The sequence below is a fragment of the Eretmochelys imbricata genome, chromosome 20, assembly GCF_965152235.1.
Source record: "Eretmochelys imbricata isolate rEreImb1 chromosome 20, rEreImb1.hap1, whole genome shotgun sequence".
Lineage (NCBI taxonomy): Eukaryota > Metazoa > Chordata > Testudines > Cheloniidae > Eretmochelys > Eretmochelys imbricata.
Window position 1 is genome coordinate 21,250,709 of NC_135591.1, and position 21,189 is coordinate 21,271,897.

The window sequence follows — 21,189 nt, forward strand, 5'->3', positions numbered from 1 at the left end:
TCCAGTGCTGTAATGTGCCAGTGTTTTTGCATGTACATTTGGAAATAAAAACGAACTTAAAGCTGAAGTCTAAAGTTTGCCTAAGCAAAGACAGACAAACTGTCTGTACCTTCACTCTGCTTAGATTAGATCTAAGTCTGTCCATCTAGCTACTTGCTGTGCAATCCCATGGGGATTTGGCCTGAGTTCTTCAGAGGGACATTTAATCAGAACCCCATCTTTCCCTGGGGTCAGACACCCTGGAGCAAGAAGTGAGGAACTAGTGCTAACAGCTGTTCTTACTTTGATAAAGAACCAGCAAATACAACACCAAGAGTCAGTTACAGTTAGCTGCAAGAGAAACTGAATTCCCCATACGAACAAATACGACACTGGTAAATGATGTGAAGAACTATCCTAGGTGCTGGACCACTAGTGCTGGGGAGTCTAAGATGACAGTGACCTGAGCTTCAGAACCAATGTTGAGATTCACTTGCAAGAACTGAAGGAGGGGATCACAGCCAGTTAGACTGACCCCAATTAGGAGAACTAGCAGAACTTCACTCTGGCATAGTCTGAACTTGTGTTGAATCAAGAAGTGGCTAGTCAGCCCGTAGGCACCAAACCAACAGCTGAAGTCCTTATAGTCTGAAAAACTAGCATATTTGCCAAGCAAAGTCCTGTTGCTTCTCTGATCTCAGCATCATTCTGAAGGACAGAGATGCTCTTAGTATCATCAGCGTTGCCAGGTAGTTTCTGCGGCTCCCAAGGGCTGCAGTTCGTCCCAATGCGTTTTGCAGCAGCAACCCTCAGCTCTTGCCACCAAGGAATGACAAGGGGCTTGGAGCTGAGACAAAGGGCCGGCTGACATCAGTGCCAGTGGGCAGCAGCTGTTGTAAATGTGAAGGGGCAGGAGGCGTAACTGTGTGTGTGAGAAGATCCCAGGATATCCTGAGTGTGAACTCTCGCCCCCTCTGCTGACCAATGTCATTGATCACTTTGTGCCCTCCGAGCTGGCCCTGAATCGCCCGGATTGGTAAACGGTGGCTTTTCCTGGTGCGTGACTCCCACCTAATGGACAATCAGGTCGCCGGACTGCGTGGCTCTGGGTTGTCCAAAAGCTTCTGACTGGATCAGAACTGCTGGGTTCTCTTATTGATATGCCCCAGGCCTCTGCTTTCTTGGTTTGTTTGCTGTCATCTTCCTAGGCTGTTCCTTCCTGTTCATCTGCTCTGGTATTTGTGACACGGGGGGCTAGCATGGCTCCACACGTGTGGCATTGCTGAGTACCAGTAAGTTGACGTTGGTTTGTTTTGTGGCATGGACTGTCACTGATAGGTGCCTGATGCCATGCTGTTTCTCTATGAAGCAGTAACACTTTGCTTCTCAAAGCCTTTGACAGACGTTAAAGAATTAAGGCTCAGAACAATCATGGGAAGTAGGGAAGTGTTACCCCATTGTACGTGTGGGGAGACAGGGCCACAGAGAGGTTAAGACACATTCCTCAGGCCCCAGCACAGTCCACTGCAGAGCTAGGACTAGAACCCAGAGAATACTAACACCATGTGCAGTAGCCATCACCCTGCACTGCCTCCCTTTTCTGTAAGGGATGCAGGCTGGAAACCACCATTCAGTCTGATGGCCCTTCACTTCTAGATGTCAGAAGACAAATATGTGTTTTTTTTTTTCAGGGAAGGAGGCTGTTAGCCTTTCCCAGGGCTCCAGCATACCAATGTCTTTGCTGGGATTAAGACCTAGGAGTTCCCAACTCCCAGTCTTATGCTCAGATGTGTTTCTTTTCTGTATGTCTAGCTAAACACTTTAAAGAGGATGGTTGACCAGAAGACAAGGGTGCTCCCCTGTCCATGCAGCCTCTTTCATGCTTAGCAGCGACTTGATGTCAGCTGGATGAGAGCCAAGTAAAGCAACAGTGTGTGTGAATGGAATGTGGTTCTGCACAGCTCTCTACCCTCTGCCACTGCCCAGGTCAGCCCTGGACCTGCCAGCAGTACTAAATCTCCCACCGTGACTGCCGACACCAAAGGAACATGCTGATTTATGGCTCTTTTAAATAAGAGAAACAGAGTGTAAAATTAGAGCATTTTCTGGATGAAAAATTAAAGGGATGTTTTTGTTAGTTCCTCATTCTAGGCTCATGTGTAATTCACCTTGTTGGTTTTAAAGTTCCACTTGAAAGGAAACTTGACTTCAACAGAAGTTAAAGTACCAGGCTGCAAGACTCCCAGCACACTTAATTTCATATTCAGAGGGTTCTAAATCAAAAGAAAACCGAGAAAAAACAGCAAAGAATTAACTGAACTAAATGATCTTTGGCTTTCTCTCTTTTGTGGACCTCAAAGACCTTTATGTGCATTAATTAGCTAACCCTCATTACTCCCTGGCAAAACAGGTGTTATGTGTTTCAGAGATGAGGAAAAAGAGGCAAAGAAAGGTGAAGTGACTAGTCCCAAGGTCACACAGCAAATCATTGGTTGAGCTGGAAAGAGAACGCAGGAGTCCTGACGCCCAGGCCCCTGTTACACTTATCAGCCAACACGGCCTCTTGGCTAGAAACAAGAATCCAGAACAAGTGAAAGGGGAGAAAACCAAAATGCAGAAACGTAGTTGAGAGATCGTTATTGGGCAGAGGAAAGGAATGTCCATGCTGGAAGATGAAGTGATTTGAAATAAAGCTTCCATTTCTGCCCTCAGTGGTGCGGCCTCCAAAAAAGCCTGTTATTGCAGGGGCAGACAGGGGTCGTGTGTGAATTAAAGGGAGAACACCCCAATAGAATTAACCCCCAGAGTGAGAATGTGTCAAATGTCTGTGACAGCCAGAAATGTTCTAGAGGTTCTGAAGTAACTTAGAACTTGGAGTTTTTTAGGCTCCAATCTGTGGATTCTGCAGGGTTTGAGTATTTATTTCTGGTCTGTTTTAAGTTTATGAGAACAAGAAGATTGCCAATCCACTAGGAGATGGCTCTAAATCCATTTTTGTGAGGCTCCCACCATGGAAAACACAGACTTACTCACTTATTGATTTGGGCCCTTTGGGATTAATTTAGCTGAACCTCTCTGCAGCCTATGGCAGTGGAGCAGAATGTATGGGTTTGATTGACTGCCCGCGGACTTTTCCATGGCTCAGCCCAATGCTGGTGCATCTCTAACTTCTAACAGCTTCCTGCAGTTGTTTGTATGGGTCTATTCTCTCTTGACTTGGGATGCAGTTTGTACTAGCGTCCAGCCAGTCTTTGGCTCTAAGCATCCTGATGCAATAGATTCTCCATGTCCTAAGACACAGGAAATGAGGATGGGCATTTCCTGGATTTCTAACGTTTGTGTTTCGTTCTATGTCTTTTCGGGTTCTCCGTAGTTTCAGTTTTCACCATTGTGGAAGGGTACCAAGCATTGCTAAACAACCTGAACCGCCCCAAAACAGCAGTTGGATGTAAGAGTATAGAATTTGCATTGCCAGATCAGACCACTCGCTTGTGTAACCCAGAACCCTGACTCTTGCAGGAGCCAATATCTTATGTTTCAGAGCACTTGCTGGTCCCATGGTGCTGGCTCCTTTTTATTTCCAATGGCTACTCTGCGTTAAACCAAACCAGATGCCCACTGGTACTTCGCTAATGTTACATCCCCATCCCAGCAACTGCTGTAGCTGGCACCTTGATCTTATTCCATCCCAGGCCAGAGGAGACGGCCCACATGTTTGCAAAGGGAAGAGGAGGTGGCCATGGAAAAAAAACAAACCCTCTATAAAACTATACTTCACTCTATGAAAAGATTTGAGACCCCACGGCTGCAGAGCCAGATGACGAAAACTACAACCAATCAGCTGTGCAATCCTATACAGAGCTAAAAAATCCTTCAGGGCAAAGGAGTGAGAAAATGCCACACGCTCCCTCCAGCTGGTTCCTGTGCATGTGCAACTTGAAAGGAGATCGACTGTGGGTAATGATCTTCATTTATACGACCATTTGCCCCTGCCTTTCCACAGAGGATTTGCCAAATGTGGGGAGGCCACTGGTTCATTTAGTTCAGGTATCTGCCTCCAGTAATTCTTGATAACTTAGAGGAAGGCAATGCTTTTAAAAGCTGGCCACCTACGCAATTCTGCCCCATGAGGGCAGGTTCTTTCCTCAGTCCTGCAACACAGGGCTTTATGATCCTAGTCTACCCAAAGGTGCATGACGTATATTCTGCATTCAGAACAAAGCCTACCACCGCCTTGTAACGATGTCCTCAGAAGACATGGTTCACCTTGATTGTCAGAGCCTGAACACACAGGGCGCAAGGGGCAGCAACCCCTGCATTTTATCCTCCCTGTTCCTCAGTCACTGGTTGACTTTGTGACCAGTTGTCAGGGTTCAGCTGATCAGCTGCAAGCTGACATGGACAGATGCCTAGCAGCGTGGTGGTTAAAGCAATAGACTCGGAATAAGTAATAATGGAGTGGCTCAGGCTGCTGAGCAGCAGGAGACGTAGCTGGGCTTAAAAGGGGGCCCAGTGCACCCTAAGCATAATGAAAAATGGCTTTTCTGCTGACAGCCTGACATTTCAATACAATTTCAACAACATGTAAAGCACCTTCGTTCCTGCATAATAGTGGCCTTAATAAAGCTCTTCCCACTACAGATTTTTATGACTAAAGGGACCCTAGCTGCTATAAATAATCCCAAGGGATCAGCTAAAAATAGATTTTTCCATCTCTACAGGCAGTTGCAGTCTCTCTCTAAATTCACTCCAAAGATGAGTGGCCATCACTTCCCCTCCCAACTTTCCTACCACTTTGTTACTAAGCAAATTGGATCCCCTTTGAGCGGCTCACAGTGCTTTAAAGGGATGAAAGCAGAAAAATGCTCCCTGACTAGTTTATTTCTAAAATACCCTTAGTTATAAGTGATCCCACACACACAAATCACATCACGATGGAAATGCAGCCACCTCTGGGGTAGAGGACAGCAGCTAACGGGGTTACAGCAAGCAGCACAACAGCATTATCAGCCAGCTGGAACAGACAACCTTCAATCTGCCACCACCTCCCTGGAGAGGGGAATCTCTGCCAAGCTGGGCTATTGGAAGATGGTGAATTACGTTCACCGAACACCACATGCTCAAAGGCAGGAACCTGGCCACCTGCCTTGGCTGAAAGGCGGACAAGGAATAATGTGTCCTGGCCAGGGAGAATGAAATAGTTGGGAACCAGGTTACAGATAAACCTCTTGGTCCTTGCTGAGCCCGTGTGAAAGGTGGCTGCCTCAAATTTAAGCATGCTACAGAATTACAGTGGGATTTAGAATATTGGACTCAAGTAACATGTGATCTGACATCCTTGTTTCTGTACAAGGCATAGAGCTCACTTCCCTGAGCAGGGTTGCATTGCCTGGGTTCCTGGCCCCTTACCAGTCTCACTTGTTGGGCAGCCCCAGCAGCCTGGCAAAGCTAAGTTCTCACATTTCTAGTGCTCACAGCCATGAAGCTGTTGTTAGGAAGCCAAACGGATGCAGTGCAAAATCTGTATAAGCATATCAGAGGGAACAGAGCTATCCTTCTCTAGGGCCTCTGAGTATCTCAAAGAACTTCAGAGCCCAAATTAAGCCTTACACTTCCGGTGGGAGGCAGGACTTAACCCTGTTTCACACACAGCACATTACACAACACCACAGAGACTCATCCAAGGACGGAAATCAAAACAGCAGAAGCGCTGGGAATTGAACCCAGGAGTCCTAACTCCCCATACTCTTGCCCTAGCCAGCAGACATGGTGTTTCTTGCTTTAGGCATGCTCAGGATGGCTCTCTTTACAGAGTGAGGAACTCAAACGATTCACAAGGCCAAACCTCCTGTTGTTCATTCCTCTCACAAGAACAATCCACTGTGTTTTGTGTCATTTTAATTCCCCTACATTGTTTGCCACCTTGAAATAACCTCTTTTTCCCCGTCACCTGTTTCCCCTCCCCCATATGGTGAACATCAATGTTCCCCCAGCATTTAGGAATTTGTTTGTTGTCTCGTTTCTACAATGGTCAGGTTTTGTAAAGCATTTCAAACACATGCAGTGCTAGCTATGAGAGAGCCCTACAGCTCTGCTGTTGACAAGGCTCCCTCTGCTGGCTCCAAAGCAGAGCATAGGACATGCTAGTCTATAGCCTTTCAGGAACATTTACCAGCAATGGGAGTGAGGAATAGTTTTGAGGCTGTTCAAATTTGGGACCTAAACAGATTGATGTTCTCTCTTCAGTTATTACCCGGATTTCAATGCTGTCAGCCAGACCCTCACAACAGCTCCCCATATCAACTGGAGGAAGCCAGAGCCAGCTCTTTAGTCTTTAAGAATTATTTTATTGGGGCACAGAAATACCGTGCCTAAATATTGCAGGGAGTAGGAAAGAATACATGTTACAGTAAACAGGACAAGTTAAGGACCAATTTCCACCTTCAATCTCAGTGCAGAGTCGAGTCTTTATGGTCACTTTAATACAGTTTCTGTAGCTTATGAGTTAATGGTGCTGTTCAGGGCTGTGCGACCGGCAGAGACAAGAGGCAGCACTAACAGCATACTGACAAATGCCAAGAGATTGGAAACATTCTGATGTTCTGCTGTGAATCCAACTGTTCAGGTGCATGTGACCAGAAACTGAGGGAAGTCAGAGTGTGGGGACTTGTACCATGCTGTGTTTTCTGCCAGGAACCATTAGAATGAGGCTCCACAGCTGGGAAAGTTTGTCTCATTCCTGAAGGTGAAGGTTCTCAGCGTCCCCTGTGGAAGGACAGCAGGAATGAAAGTCAGTGGTTATGCATATACGTGAAACTCTAGTGCTGAGGATACAGCGTTTACAGACAGCTGATGAGAAGTAATTCTGCAGCTTTCTAGGGGTTTCCACAAACTTAGTAAGATGATTTTATTTTAATACTGCTCCATCAAAGCACAAAACCTTTGAAAGAAAGTGCTCAGTGGAGCAATGTAAGCTGAAAGCTTGATGTACATTACTGCACAAACCCACTGCTCCAGATTGGTTCATAAAGTCAGAGTGAAGTCATGAACTCATGGCGACAATCAAGATGGCTCAAGGGATTGGCAACAGTGTCAGGGTTTTTCCATCACATGGCTGTCAGCGCAAACTCATAGTGACAAAGTCATTACCTTCTGATACCCATTTGGAGACCTAGGTGAAACAAGCTAGCTGGTTAGTCTGGCTTCTAGGGGTCTAGTGTCACTATCACAAGAACCACTGTTACGATTGGCACTTACTGTCAGTCTCAGCAGAGAGGTCAAGTAAAGAATGAGCACTGATCTCCAATCTCACTCTCGGAAGGAATCTCTAGGGCAGGGGAGGCACTTTTGGCAGGGTGGTAGATGGGGAAGCCAGCAGGGAGACTGCCTGTGCTGGAGATGAATATGGGATTTCAAGTTTCCAGCTGAGCCTTCATTCACCTTAAGTCATCAGCTTCACCTGCTCGGCGCACATCAGGAACTGGTTGACGTGCTCCGTGCAGTTCATCACGGAGGCCTGGTTCTGTTTCAAGCACTGTTCAAATGCAGCGAAGGGCTCAGCACAGTCGTGGCGGATCTTCTGCACAATCGGGCTGCAACAAAGCAAGCACACGCAGACACTGAGGTCCTCACAGGGAGCTTTGCTGACTGTCACAGGGGACTAAATACTCCCTGCAATAAACCTAGAAAGAACATGTTTAAATCTCTATTCAAAGCAGCTGTAGCGAAGTCAGGAACGTGCCCCCCAGGTGATTAGCTGCACAGCGGGTGAGCAGGCTGGCCTGGCGGTTACAACGCTGGCATCACCCTACGGAGAACCGGGTTCAATACCCTGCTGTGCCCCACAGTCCCTGCCCCTCTGCTCCCCAGCTGCGCCATAGGGCGAGCAGGCTCTTGGGGCACCTGTGCGGGGCTGGGGGCCGGGAGCCCGCCGGGAGGGGGACCCGCGGGGCGGGGGAGGCGGATCCGGGCCGGGCGGGGGGGGGGGGGGCCGCGGGGGCGGGGAGCCGGAGCCGGGCGGGGGGGGGGGGGAGCCGAAGCCGGGCCGGGCGGGGGGGGCCGCGGGGGAGGCGCCGGAACCGGGCCGGGCGGGGGGGGCCGCCGGAACCGGGCCGGGCGGGGGGGGCCGCGGGGGGGGCGCCGGAACCGGGCCGGGCCGGGCTGCACTCACTGGGAGGAGGCGCAGCGGGCCATGCGGAGCTTGAGCTGGTGACAGTCCTGCTGCCAGGTGGCGGGGCTGGCGGCCACGCAGCGCCCGTACTGCTCCATCTCGCCGCGGCAGTGCCGCGCCGCCACCTCCAGGGCGGCCTGCCTGGGGAGAGACCGGACAGTCAGCCCGGAGCGGACCGGACCCCCCGCTTCCGGCTCCCATCCCGCCCCGGCCCCGCACTCACATGCTGCCGCGCAGAGCACACCCGGAACACGCCGCGCCCGCGGCCCGTCCCAGTCCGCATGCGCCAAAATCCAGCCGTGGCCATGACACGAGAGGCAGTCGGGCGCGGGCCGGTCGCCGCGCATGCGCGCCCCCGCCGGCGAGGTTGCTGCGCACGCGCGGTTTGGACGTCTGGGCGCTGTGCCCCGGAAGCGGAAGTGGCGCGTTGCTAGGAGGGCTCCCGGAAGATGGCGGTGGCCGCTCCGGCTCCAGGCCCCGCGGACGAGCTGGTCTCTGCGGTCACCCTGTACCGGCGGCGGCCCCGGCTCCTCCACGGCACCATCCTGCCTTTCGTGGCCGGGCTGTACCCGGCCTGGCTGTGGCTGTGGGGGCCCCGGGTCTGGGCCGCCTGGGGGGAGGTGGAGGAGGCCGGCTCGGGCCGCGGCCCCCCCGAGGCCGCGCTGCTGGCGCTCGCCGCTATCGGGGTCGCGCAGCTGCTCACCGCGCTCTCGGGGCTGTGGTCTGTGCACGCGCACTGCGCGCTCACCTGCGTCAGAGTGAGTCACGGGGTCGGCGCGAGTGGGCGCTCGCTGGGGTCAAAGGTCGCCGCGTGTGAGGCTCCGTCGGTGCGTCCGCCCCGGGGCCCAGTGCGGGCGGAACTCCCCGCCCCGGCGGGGCGCTACCAGGGCCGGACCCAGGGCCGCCGCGCCTCTCGACCGAGGGCCGGGGGGCCGCGAGCAGGTTTCAGGGGTTCCGCCGGGCCGGGCCAGGCCTAGACCCGCTGGGGCCCAGGGCAGAAAGCCCGAGCACCGCTGTGCCGGGCTGCGGCCGGGGGCCGAACGTCTTCGCTTTGTGGGGCCGCTGCGGCGTGGGGGGCCCCGGGCCGGGGCCGCTGCGGCGTGGGGGGCCCCGGGCCGGGGCCGCTGCGGCGTGGGGGGCCCCGGGCCGGGGCCGCTGCGGCGTGGGGGGCCCCGGGCCGGGGCCGCTGCGGCGTGGGGGGCCCCGGGCCGGGGCCGCTGCGGCGTGGGGGGCCCCGGGCCGGGGCCGCTGCGGCGTGGGGGGCCCCGGGCCGGGGCCGCTGCGGCGTGGGGGGCCCCGGGCCGGGGCCGCTGCGGCGTGGGGGGCCCCGGGCCGGGGCCGCTGCGGCGTGGGGGGCCCCGGGCCGGGGCCGCTGCGGCGTGGGGGGCCCCGGGCCGGGGCCGCTGCGGCGTGGGGGGCCCCGGGCCGGGGCCGCTGCGGCGTGGGGGGCCCCGGGCCGGGGCCGCTGCGGCGTGGGGGGCCCCGGGCCGGGGCCGCTGCGGCGTGGGGGGCCCCGGGCCGGGGCCGCACTTGTTATCCTCTAATGCAGCAGTCTCCAGACTTTTCGGATCGCGCACCCCCAGAGCCACCTCTAGGGAAGCAAAAGAATAAAGAGCTGCTGCCAAAGACCAAGCGGGGGAGCGCCCGGCTGGCGCCACTCCTCCTGCCGCGCACCCCCAGGGATGGTCTTGCGTACCCTACTTTGGAGACCACTGCTCTAATGCAGGTCCTGGATTTAAGAACATAAGAACGGCCCTACTGGGTCAGACCAAAGGTCCATCTAGCCCAGTGTCCTGTCGTCTGACAGTGGCCAATGCCAGGTGCCCCAGAGTGATCCATTCCCTGTTTTAAAAGAGAAAAACAGTTGTTGGGGCACTGGTGGGCTGTGGAATTTTTATAGCAGGTTGCGGAGGGGGGCGGGGAGTGTCAGAAAGGAAAAGGTTGAGAACCTGGAACCCAGGGGATGCTGTGAAGCTCAGAAGTATAACTGAGTTCCAAAAAGACTTAGGTAAGTTCATGAAAGGGTTGGTCCATCAATTGCTGTTAGCCAAGATGATCACCCCCATGCTCTTTGTGTCCCTAAACCTCTGACAGCCAGAAGATGGGATTAGATGGGAGGGCATGGATCATTTGATAACTGCCCTGTTCTGTTTGTTCCCTCTGAAGTATCTGGTATAGGCCTTTGCTGGAAAACAGGATACTGAGCTAGATGGATCACTGGTCTGACCCAGAATGACTGTTCTTATGTTCTTACATAGCGTTACCTCCCTCCTCACTTGCCTTTGGTTTTCTTACTCTGGAATGGATCTGCCCATTGTCTGGGGGGCTCTGAGTGATATCCTGCCCCTCTTGGTCTCGTCTGTCCCGTGTGGACATTGGAATGTCCATTGGCCCTTCTACATAACAGTAGGAGGCTGCTCAAATGTCTTGAGCTTGGATTCTTCCCCTGCCAGCCATAAGCTGTCTGCCACTTCCAACCCCGAGGGCGCTGTAATATTCTGGTGCTGTGTGTGAAGAATTTCTGGATGGAAGAGGCTGTAGAGGTGTAAAGTAACAATAATGAGTGATATCATTTCTGAAAGGCCACCATGGATATCAGTAACTATCCAGCAGGATTGCTTCCCATACTGTGGAAATGCAGCTACTTGTGAGGTGGCAGCTGAGTGTACAGGGACAACTCATTTGCTGTGACATGGCAGTGGTTTAATAGCCATATAGCAACACTGTGCACTTTTAGACAGAAAGTGAAACAGAATGGGAGGCTGATTATGGGTGGGGGTTATGAAACATTTTCTTGTACAGAAATATTTTTCCATTGAACCTGGGTTAGACAAACTGGTCTGCTTTTACTTGGGACATGTAGGGGAGAAGTGTGTGTGGCTGAGCTGGTCCTGCTTGCAGGCGTGATAACTATTCTAGCACCAAAAAAAGTTGCTTTATAACAACTGAACTGGTCTGGGTGCAGCTTTGCTTTCTTTGCCAATATTTATTGTTCCAGCTGCTGCTGGGAAGCACGAGGCACTGTGGTAACTGGGCTGGCTGGTTTGCCTCACTTCATGACAATTTCTGTAACTGTCTGTATAGCTTCCTCTTAGGAGTAGTTGCATGTCTAACTGCAAATAGTCTTGGCAAAAAACATCTGGTACAGCTTCATTAACTAGTCTCCAGAGTAGTTGGCATAGGTCTGCAGCTGTATCCTGGGCATTTATTAAGACAATCAAGGAGTTCTCAAAGCAAATGAGCCCTTGGAGCTGGCTGCCAACACTGTGGGCTATGTATATCCTAGTGTTTTCCTGGTGTTCTGGTAGTGTTACTGACTAGACAACTTCTTACTGCTTTGGATTGCAGGCAGTGGTTACTAGAGTTGCCAACCCTCAGGATTGTCCTGGAGTCTCCAGGAATTAAAGATTATACCAGGTGATGAAATCTCCAGGAATTCATCTAACCAAAGTTGGCATCCCCAGTGGTTATTCAAATGCCTTGTTAGCTGTATATATTGCAAATATAGTTATCTTTATCATAAATGTTAAAAATCCAAACCTTGAGCTACAGGAATTAATTATGTAAACAGCAAGGAAACAGGAATTCTTCAGGGTGGCTGAAGGGGTCCTACATGCACGTAATTGCATGAAAATGAGCAAAGGAAAAACTAGGCAGATTATTTGGCAAAATGCTCTGACATCTGTTAGACTGTGGATTAGTTTCTTCAGGGCTGGGGTGGAAGCTACATCATGTGGAAAACTTAAACTGACAAAGCCTTGGAGAACAGGCTGTCGGGAACATTCCTGTTGTGACCACCAGGGTAGGGGCAAGATTTGACCAACAAAGGTGCATACACCTTTGACTAGTCACTAAAGACCCCCACCCAGCCATGCTGCAGCAGTACTCCTCAATGAGATTTCTCTGCCCTTTGTGCTTTCCCTTTTGTGTTGTTTTGGATGTTATTTTTAGATGCTGGGATAACGTCAGATTAAATAGACTAAAGTCTGGGTTAAACTGCAGCTGGATCCAGAGGACAATGTGAAGAAAAAAAGGGTTAAAATGTTGCTTCTTCTGATTCCTTTTATTAAGAAAATCCCCTTTATCCATAGAACCTGCTAGTGCGAATTGAGCTGCAAGAATGAAACTAAAAGTAGAGTGTGCTCTGGTGGTTTCATTGTAATGTGAGTGGGCTGTCACAATCATCCATTCATGGTATTAATCTGGTAACCTTTGGTCAGCATGAGTTTGAGTTGTGACATGGCAAAGTTTGATAAGATTTTCCTTATGTCAGGGGACAGTGTTCTTATTTCTGATGTGTTCATAATTAAAATCAGAAACGTGCTGTAATGTGGAAAGTAGCATCTCAAAGCTTTTTTTGTTCGTTACCGTTTATTATTAGATGCTTTTGTTGCACTTGTAAGCCTTTCTTCTAAGCAATGAATCTTCCTTTTTCCATGAGTATATAGTAAAAAGTGTTGTCTATTCACAGGCTCTCCCAATATTGCTAAATGTCAGTTGAGACTTCATTATAATGGCAGATGGAAAAGCCCTGTTGGTTTCCATCTATTCCACTTTCCTGATCCTCAGGGCCAGACAGGGTTGTTCTCCAGTCCTTTGCTTAGTTTGCCCAACAGGGGGGCTTCCATCACTCCCTTTAGGAGATTCTGCGGCCTAATACATCTCACTGTCAGAAAGGTCTCTCTCCTAATACTTAGCTGTCCGATGCCCATAAGGAACTGAAGATACAATCTGATTACATCTTCCCAACCACCACAACCTGTAGTCAGCCTTTTCTCTCCATTATGTCTGAACACAAAACTCAAAAATTGGTGACAAAACCGGGAAACAGTTAACAAGGGAATCCTTTCAAATAGTCTTGTATGATGAAGGGTCTAAATTTAACAGTCTCCCCCGCTGTCCATCACCAAGAATCTTCAGAGCTCATCATAACGATCCTCAGCTCCCTATTGTTCCTCCATGCCAGAGTCCCCAAGAAGTTGAGTGAATTCTATGATGTTTGCACTAATCTAGCTCAGTAGCCTTGAGTAGAAAGGAGATCATTTGACATTGTTTGAACATGGCTTGTGATTTTTGTTAAAATGGCAATGGTAGGTCTCTGGGAACAGGCTCTTCATTTTTGTTGGGTGACTTCCCACATGTGCTTTGTTTTAAAGCAGCATCTGATATTGCAAGGACATAGATGTATCCATCCCAGTCACAGAGAATGCGCGTGTGCGTACATCAACAGAGTGGTCCAGGTGCAGATGACAGCAACTCCAGGCATGTAGGGAAGGGTTGAGATTGCACTGACGATACTTGTGGTTTTTACTGGACATCGTTAGAGCACTCAGAAGTGGAGGTCCCGGTTTGAGGAGCAGCTGTGTTGATCATGTCAAAGTTAATGGGACATTGAGTTTGTTGATCAAATCTGAGACTTTATCAAATTTATGGGAAACTTTCTTTCCAGTGAGATGTGACCTGACCGTCAACAATTGCTAGGCTGGGAAGAGTTTGTGGCTAATGGTTTTTGTATTCAGAATCTCAAGCCGTGCAGTTATTCCCATTCACTTTTCTGTCCTCTGCAGCATGTTGGCTGGACTAAGTTCACCTGATTCCTCCTCTTGCTCTCCCCATCCTCCTCCCCAGCCCCACCCCCTCCAAAGAATTCTAGGAACTCAGTCTTTCATTGGGAGTCAGGAATGAGGATAATTTTCATTGCAAGTATTGGTCTTTCCTGTGTGGTTTTAAAATATCAATGAAAAGTCCAGATAAGCCAGTAAAAATAGAGGAATGTTCTCTGTGTTTGAGTGGTGCTCAGTGTCTCATAATGACTGTACATGGACCCCTCCTGGCTTCCACTGACCTTTAGGGTCTGTGACCTGCTTTACAGAGTGCATGTTTGCTTTGTGTTTTTCAGGAACCCAGTCCTAGGAAAGCCACATTAGCTAAAGTTGTGCCAACCCCAAATAATGGATCTGCAGAGCTTGTGCCACTCCATCGAGACCAGGTACAGACTTAGACTCCAGCTCTTTATAATAGCTGACAGCTGCCTGGGAACTGCTGTTTCTCAGCAAACATACTCATCTCCAAACTGCCTTTCCAAAGTCGCTAATTTAAATTAAAACTTTAGAGCTTGGCTGAAAGCCAGCTGATATCTGTCACATGCAGGGAATAAGAGGTTTTAGAAAGTGCAACATTTGTAACTAACACTTGTAGTCTCACAGACAATGTTGTTTAGGAACAAAAGATGTAAATGTCCAGTTGGTCCCATCTAATCCAGCTTTCCCAGCCACTGCAGTTCCCTGTAGTATATGTGAAGTGATGTGGCCCTACTGTAAGGGCTCTTGGATGTGAAAGTCTAAATGCTCTTCCCTTCTGCATAATCCCTGCAGGGGGAAGATGGGCAGGAAGCCCTTTCCTTTGAGTTTCAGAAAATTAAGTATTCTTATGAGGTCGATGACAGGAAACAGTTTCTCCCTGTGGCTTTCCCTGTGGAGCACCCCCTCTCCTATTACCAGAATGCCCGAGGCTACCAGGAGGACAGAGAGATCCGAATGGCTGAGAAGAAATACGGCACAAACAAGTGAGTGTTGGGCGGGGGTGGAGCTGGGCTTACCAGAAGCGGTAGGCATCAAACTGTCTATGGGTAATGTTCACTAACAAGGATTTCAGGGACTGGGGGGTTCCAGGCAGTGGGTGTTGAATGTCCTTGCTCTAGATTATCAAGTTTTTGGGCGCTAAATCCCCCGGAGGAAGGAGATAGCTAATTCCTACAACAACATCAAATCTGGGCTTTACCACAGAAAGGGCCCTGGTTACAGATTCAAATCCCTTACATCTAAGAGTAAATGAAGAGAAGGGGACAAAGGGGAACAAAACCTCCCGTTCACACTCCAGAGACTGCAGTAGCTTTCGGGTTGGGATGGTGCCGTGAGGCCAGAACACCAAGATTAAAAAGGATTTTATTCTTTCCCAGGGCAGAAATGGTGGTGCCAGAGTTTTTGGAACTCTTTAAAGAGAGAGCCACGGCCCCTTTCTTCGTCTTTCAGGTAAACAAAAGCTGTAACTGTTGTCCCTAGGGTGCAAAGAAGGGAATTCCCTCCAATCTTAGTTTGGGAATCTGAAATCAGCTGGCTGTTTCCAAAAGTGCACTATTCATACACTGCAGTGTCAGCTGTGGGGGCTAGGGGCTGACATATCTTTGGTCAGTCATAACTGAAAGTTATTACTGTCCAGTGTGTGGTGGATTCTAGTCCAGTTCCTATCATAGCTGGCATGAACCGTCACCTTTGGTAGCCTCAGCAGAGAGGCCAAAGACCGAGGCTAGAGAATGCCCTTCTGGCCCTCTGAGTCAAGGTAGAAGTGCATTAGCAGAGCAGCACGTCGAGGAGGTGTTTGCCTTGTCACTGCACAGACTGTATCTATTCTGTCGAGAACAAAGGCATTCAATCTTCAGCAAGCCAATACTCTTCGCTGGTGCTAAAAAAACGATTTAATATTGTCTGTTTCCTGCTGCTGGGTTGTTACAGTGACATTCTAGTGTCCAAGCATGTGTATGGTACAGGATGTGCTGATCTACTGATGGGCTTGAGTTCTCAGGGACATGTTAGCTTCTTTATGGGATGAGTGCTGGAATGACTTCCACATCTGTTTCCTCCAGGTGTTCTGTGTGGGTCTCTGGTGCCTGGATGAATACTGGTACTACAGTGTCTTCACTCTCTCCATGTTGGTGGCATTTGAAGCTTCTCTGGTCCAACAGCAAATGAGAAATATGTCAGAGATTCGAAAAATGGGCAACAAACCATACATGATTCAGGTAAGTGAGCGCAGAGGGATGATGATCAGAAACTCGGCACTGAGAAACTGGGGAGTTTAATATAGAGCCCAAGAGCATGCAAGGCCCTTTAGACATGGCCTGTAAGAAAGAGCAGAGTTTACACTCTAAATTAGGCACACCTTGCTGAGGGAACAACAGGACTTTCCTGTGTTTCCTGTTTTCTTATGTCCAATTTGCCTTTTGATGTCTGTTGCCTTTGCATGCACTTGTTTAACTCTTGCCTAGTTATTCGGAGTCTTTGGCCTTTTCCTTTGAATAGTTTTAATCTTTTTTTTAAAGTTCAGTTTTATTATAAAACAGCAAGATTATGTACTGCGCCTGTGCGCGCTCAGCGGGGGGGAAAGACGATTGATTGGGAACAATTCCAAAAGATCTCAGCTCAGCTTGGGGCCCCAAAATTTGATCCTCTTCTCCTCTGGTGCTTTCTTTTTCTTTTTTCAGAATAGCAGCCGTGTTAGTCTGTATTCACAAAAAGAAAAGGAGTACTTGTGGCACCTTAGAGACTAACAAATTTATTTGAGCATAAGCTTTCGTGAGCTACAGCTCACTTCATCAGATGCATTCAGTGGAAAATACAGTGGGGAGATTTATATATACCCCAGAACATGAAAAAATGGGTGTTTATCATGTACACTGTAAGGAGAGTGATCACTTAAGATGAGCTATTACCAGCAGGAGAGTTGGGGGGGGAGAAAACCTTTTGTAGTGATCATCAAGGTGGGCCATTTCCAGCAGTTAACAAGAACGTCTGAGGAACAGTGGGGGGGCGGAAATAAACAAGGGGAAATAGTTTTACTTTGTTTAATGACTCAACCACTCCCAGTCTCTATTCAAGCCTAAGTTAATTGTATCCAATTTGCAAATTAATTCCAATTCAGCAGTCTCTCGTTGGAGTCTGTTTTTGAAGTCTTTTTGTTGAAGAATTGCCACTTTTAGGTCAGAAATCGAGTGACCAGAGAGATCGAAGTGTTCTCCGACTGATTTATGAATGTTCTAATTCTTGACGTCTGATTTATGTCCATTTATTCTTTTACATAGAGACTGTCCAGTTTGACCAATGTACATGGCAGAGGGGCATTGCTGGCACATGATGGCATATATCACGTTGGTAGATGTGCAGGTGAAAGAGCCTCTGATGGTGTGGCTGATGTGATTAGGCCCTAAGATGGTGTCCCGTGAATAGATATGTGGACACAGTTGGCAACGGGCTTTGTTGCAAGGATAGGTTCCTGGGTTAGTGGTTCTGTTGTGTGGTGTGTGGTTGCTGGTGAGTATTTGCTTCAGGTTAGGGGGCTGTCTATAGGCAAGGACTGGCCTGTCTCCCAAGATTTGTGAGAGCGATGGGTCGTCCTTCAGGATAGGTTACAGATCCTTGATAATGCGTTGGAGAGGTTTTAGTTGGGGGCTGAAAGTGACAACTGGTGGCGTTCTGTTATTTTCTTTGTTGGGCCTGTCCTGTAGTAGGTGACTTCTGGGTACCCTTCTGGCTCTGTCCATCTGTTTCTTCACTTCAGCAGGTGGGTACTGTAGTTGTAAGAATGCTTGATAGAGATCTTGTAGGTGTTTGTCTCTGTCTGAGGGGTTGGAGCAAATGCGGTTGTATCGTAGAGCTTGGCTGTAGACAATGGATCGTGTGGTGTGGTCTGGGTTAAAGTTGGAGCTATTCCTACTTATATGCCTCCAGCTTTCACCCAGACCACACCACACGATCCATTGTCTACAGCCAAGCTCTACGATACAACCGCATTTGCTCCAACCCCTCAGACAGAGACAAACCATTCATAAACCAGTCGGAGAACACTTCGATCTCTCTGGTCACTCGATTTCTGAGCTAAAAGTGGCAATTCTTCAACAAAAAGACTTCAAAAACAGACTCCAACGAGAGACTGCTGAATTGGAATTAATTTGCAAACTGGATACAATTAACTTAGGCTTGAATAGAGACTGGGAGTGGTTGAGTCATTACACAAAGTAAAACTATTTCCCATTGTTTATTCCTCCCCCCCTTCCTCAGACATTCTTGTTAACTGCTGGATATGGCCCACCTTGATTATCACTACAAACGGTTCCCCCCTTCCCCCCCCCCCCACTCTCCTGCTGGTAATAGCTCATCTTAAGTGATCACTTTTGTTACAGTGTGTATGGTAACACCCATTGTTTCATGTTCTCTATGTATATAAATCTTCCCCACTGTATTTTCTACTGAATGCATCCGATGAAGTGAGCTGTAGCTCACAAAAGCTTATGCTCAAATAAATTGGTTAGTCTCTAAGGTGCCACAAGTCCTCCTTTTTCTTTCTTTTTCTTGTATCTGTTTGGAAAGTGCATGTGATTCTTGTGTGTTATATAAAAAATATAATTTCATGTGTAAATATACAGACAGAGACACACACAGAATGAGCACCTACAGCAACAAAACACTCTGTGCCCAAGGAAGGGAAAGAGACTTCAACTCTGCGTTTCCACGGGGTAGTAGTGGGAAATTACAGTTTGGAAAAAACTGTTAACTCAGGGATGGTTTGTGGATAGCTGGGTTGAGGAGACTGTTTATGCAGATTCACCATTTATGTGAGGAGCAGGGCTTCTGTTGTAGTTGTCTTGTGATCTATCGCGCTCTCTCCTGTCGTACATTTCTCTAGCACCCTTCCCTGTAATATCTAAGTACTCTTTCTCACATTGCTTTTGTTCTGCAGGTTTACAGAAACCGGAAGTGGCGTCCCATTTCCAGTGATGAGATCATCCCAGGGGATATTGTTTCCATTGGTAACTGCCTGCATGCTTGACACAATCAAAAGCTCTTATGAAATCAAATCACTTCTACATGCATGTATTGACTGAGATTAATTAAATTTACAATTCAACCCTATCAAAATGTCCATAAAAATTCCAACAAAGAATCTTTAAATGCCCATGAATGGCTGAAAATTCACAGGCCTGAGAGAGAGAGTCCCTCAAGTTCCGATCCCACAGATCTCTAACTTTATTCTCCAAGATTGGAGTCTAAATATTAGGACTAAAATCAGCCATAGCTGCCGTGCTTCATATCAGAGGTTCTAAGAGTGGAAAGTTCCATCCAAAAGCTGAGGATGGGGATGAAGGACAAGGGGGAACAGGATGCTGTCCCCACCCCTGTACTGTGACTCTTTTTTAGATTGCATTGCCCCAGGAGTATTGTCCCAGTCTAAAGCTTGAATGGCAGTAAGAATTGTGCTCCTTTACTTTTAAATCCCTCTAGTTTCAATGCTATCTCGGGCTTTTATGACACTTCTGGTTCACGTCGAAGCTTGTGTTTTGGTGAAGGTCATGGGTCAGATTTGGGAACTTGCAAGTGCAACTTGCCCTTAGAAATCCTCTGCATCTCAGCCAAAGCAAAGGGGAATTGCATCCTGCCAGACAAACGGGCTAACAATGGCTAGCTCTCACAGTGAGCTACTTCTAAGCTTCAGAGTAACAGCCGTGTTAGTCTGTATTCGCAAAAAGAAAAGGAGGACTTGTGGCACCTTAGAGACTAACCAATTTATTTGAGCATGAGCTTTTGTGAGCTACAGCTCACTTCATCGGACTTTTCATCTAAGCTTTGCTCTCTTGATTTCAGGCCGATCTCCTCATGAGAACCTAGTGCCATGTGACGTGCTCTTGCTCCGTGGAAAGTGCATTGTGGATGAAGCCATGCTGACTGGAGAGTCTGTGCCTCAGATGAAGGTGAGAGACAGGTCCTCAGTAATGCTTGATACGTCTTTGTTGTTTACGTACCAAGTTTGATTCCAGCCACCGCAGCATCTAAACAGTGCAGGGTTTATAGGTGCAGATCAATCTTTGTGTAAACTCTGGCCCAGAAAATCCGGGTCTGTCTGAGTGTTATCCACCCTCATATCCATGATTGATGATCTAGTAAATGAGAAACAGAATGTCTGTTTTGTCTGGCTGTGGCTGCAGCCGGATTGCAGGGTGTGGGCACAGCCCAGCACTCCCCCACATTCCCCAGTCTGGGCTGCTTTGACTGGGCAGACAGGGGAGGGACGAGCACAGAGAGTTTCAAACCCAGTGAATCTCCCTTATTTTTATGCCAGTGCATGATTTAAACATGATAAAATAACATTTAGAATAGCCTCCCTGTTGAGGCCGGTGATCCAAGTGTGAGCAAATCCTCTGACCCCAGGATTCTCATGGGTACCAGGCATCTGAGCTAGGACAAAGGCAGAAGCTAAGTATCCTGTTCAAGTCCAGAGTCAGTTCCTGCAGACCGCCCACAGGGGAGCTGAGAGTGCCTCATGGAGATGGGACCGTAGAGGAGCGTTATGAGTCCAGTTGTTGGCAACTAACTGGAAACAAGTCCTGCTTCTCTGAGTCCCGAATTCTCTCATTCAGGAGCCCATTGAGGATCTCAGTCCAGAGCATGTCTTGGACATGCAGACAGACGCCAGACTGCACATCATATTTGGGGGAACAAAGGTCGTGCAGCACATTCCTCCCCAGAAAGCCAGCACGGGACTGAAACGTATGTACTTGCCAAGCAGAAGGCTTTGGTCAGATGGAATGCCATGGCCTGGCCCACTCCTTTTAAACAATAGCTTCTAGTGATGGTGCTGAGTTTGTCACCCTGCCCTTTTAGATGGCAGCTGAAATTCAGTGTTAAAATGAAATAGTCTTTTGCTGAAGGCCACCGTGTTCTCCTGGAGGGTGAGAGGATCATGCAGCCCCAATTTTGTTCTAGCTATAATGTGTGTATAAAAAAGATCTCTACAGAGCTTAATGCTGTTGTTACTGCTCCTGTTCCAGCTGTTGATAACGGGTGCGTGGCATACGTTCTGAGGACTGGATTCAACACATCTCAGGTAAGAAGTGCATGAGAGAACGCCCGTTTAAGGGAGGTAGTTCTGATCAATTGCTGGGGAGAAATCCAAATCAGGTTTCAGAGTGGTAGCTGTGTTAGTCTGTATCAGCAAACTCAATTTTCTTCAAACAGTTAAATTTCACTGGCAGGGACGTCTGGCAGGTCAGAATAGAGGCCCCATGATCTCTCTTGGTAGTTTTAAGTGCACTCCGCAGAACTCTAAACTTTAATGCCAACAATTCTGAGCTTTTTAACTGAATGAGCTGCATTTCGAAATCTTCAACACCCATCCATTGAAATACAGACAAATCCAAGTAGCTTTCGTTGAACTTTTGAGGTTTAATTAAAAAAGAAAGCATTGGACCAAATCGCTGGAAATCTTGATAT

General features: G+C 48.8%; 2 protein-coding genes across 3 annotated transcripts in view; one reads left to right on the plus strand and one right to left on the minus strand.

Moving 5' to 3' along the window:
• Nucleotides 1-6,305: 6,305 nt before the first annotated feature.
• Nucleotides 6,306-8,458, minus strand: CHCHD5 (coiled-coil-helix-coiled-coil-helix domain containing 5). The gene is made up of 4 exons (XM_077838642.1): nt 8,373-8,458; nt 8,150-8,290; nt 7,420-7,571; nt 6,306-6,744 (listed from the first exon to the last, which is right to left on the minus strand). Coding segments are annotated over exons 1-3 (294 nt in total). The 5' UTR covers nt 8,375-8,458; the 3' UTR covers nt 6,306-6,744; nt 7,420.
• Nucleotides 8,459-8,568: 110 nt separating this feature from the next.
• Nucleotides 8,569-21,189, plus strand: part of ATP13A1 (ATPase 13A1) — a 30,395-nt gene continuing 17,774 nt past the window's right edge. For both annotated transcript variants that reach the window (XM_077838636.1, XM_077838637.1), the window contains exons 1-9: nt 8,569-8,907; nt 14,049-14,138; nt 14,524-14,714; nt 15,108-15,180; nt 15,792-15,947; nt 18,662-18,731; nt 19,564-19,670; nt 20,337-20,466; nt 20,748-20,803. In XM_077838636.1, coding sequence (XP_077694762.1) covers nt 8,599-8,907; nt 14,049-14,138; nt 14,524-14,714; nt 15,108-15,180; nt 15,792-15,947; nt 18,662-18,731; nt 19,564-19,670; nt 20,337-20,466; nt 20,748-20,803 — 1,182 coding nt within the window. In that variant the 5' untranslated portion in view covers nt 8,569-8,598. The remainder of the gene's footprint in view (nt 8,908-14,048; nt 14,139-14,523; nt 14,715-15,107; nt 15,181-15,791; nt 15,948-18,661; nt 18,732-19,563; nt 19,671-20,336; nt 20,467-20,747; nt 20,804-21,189) is intronic.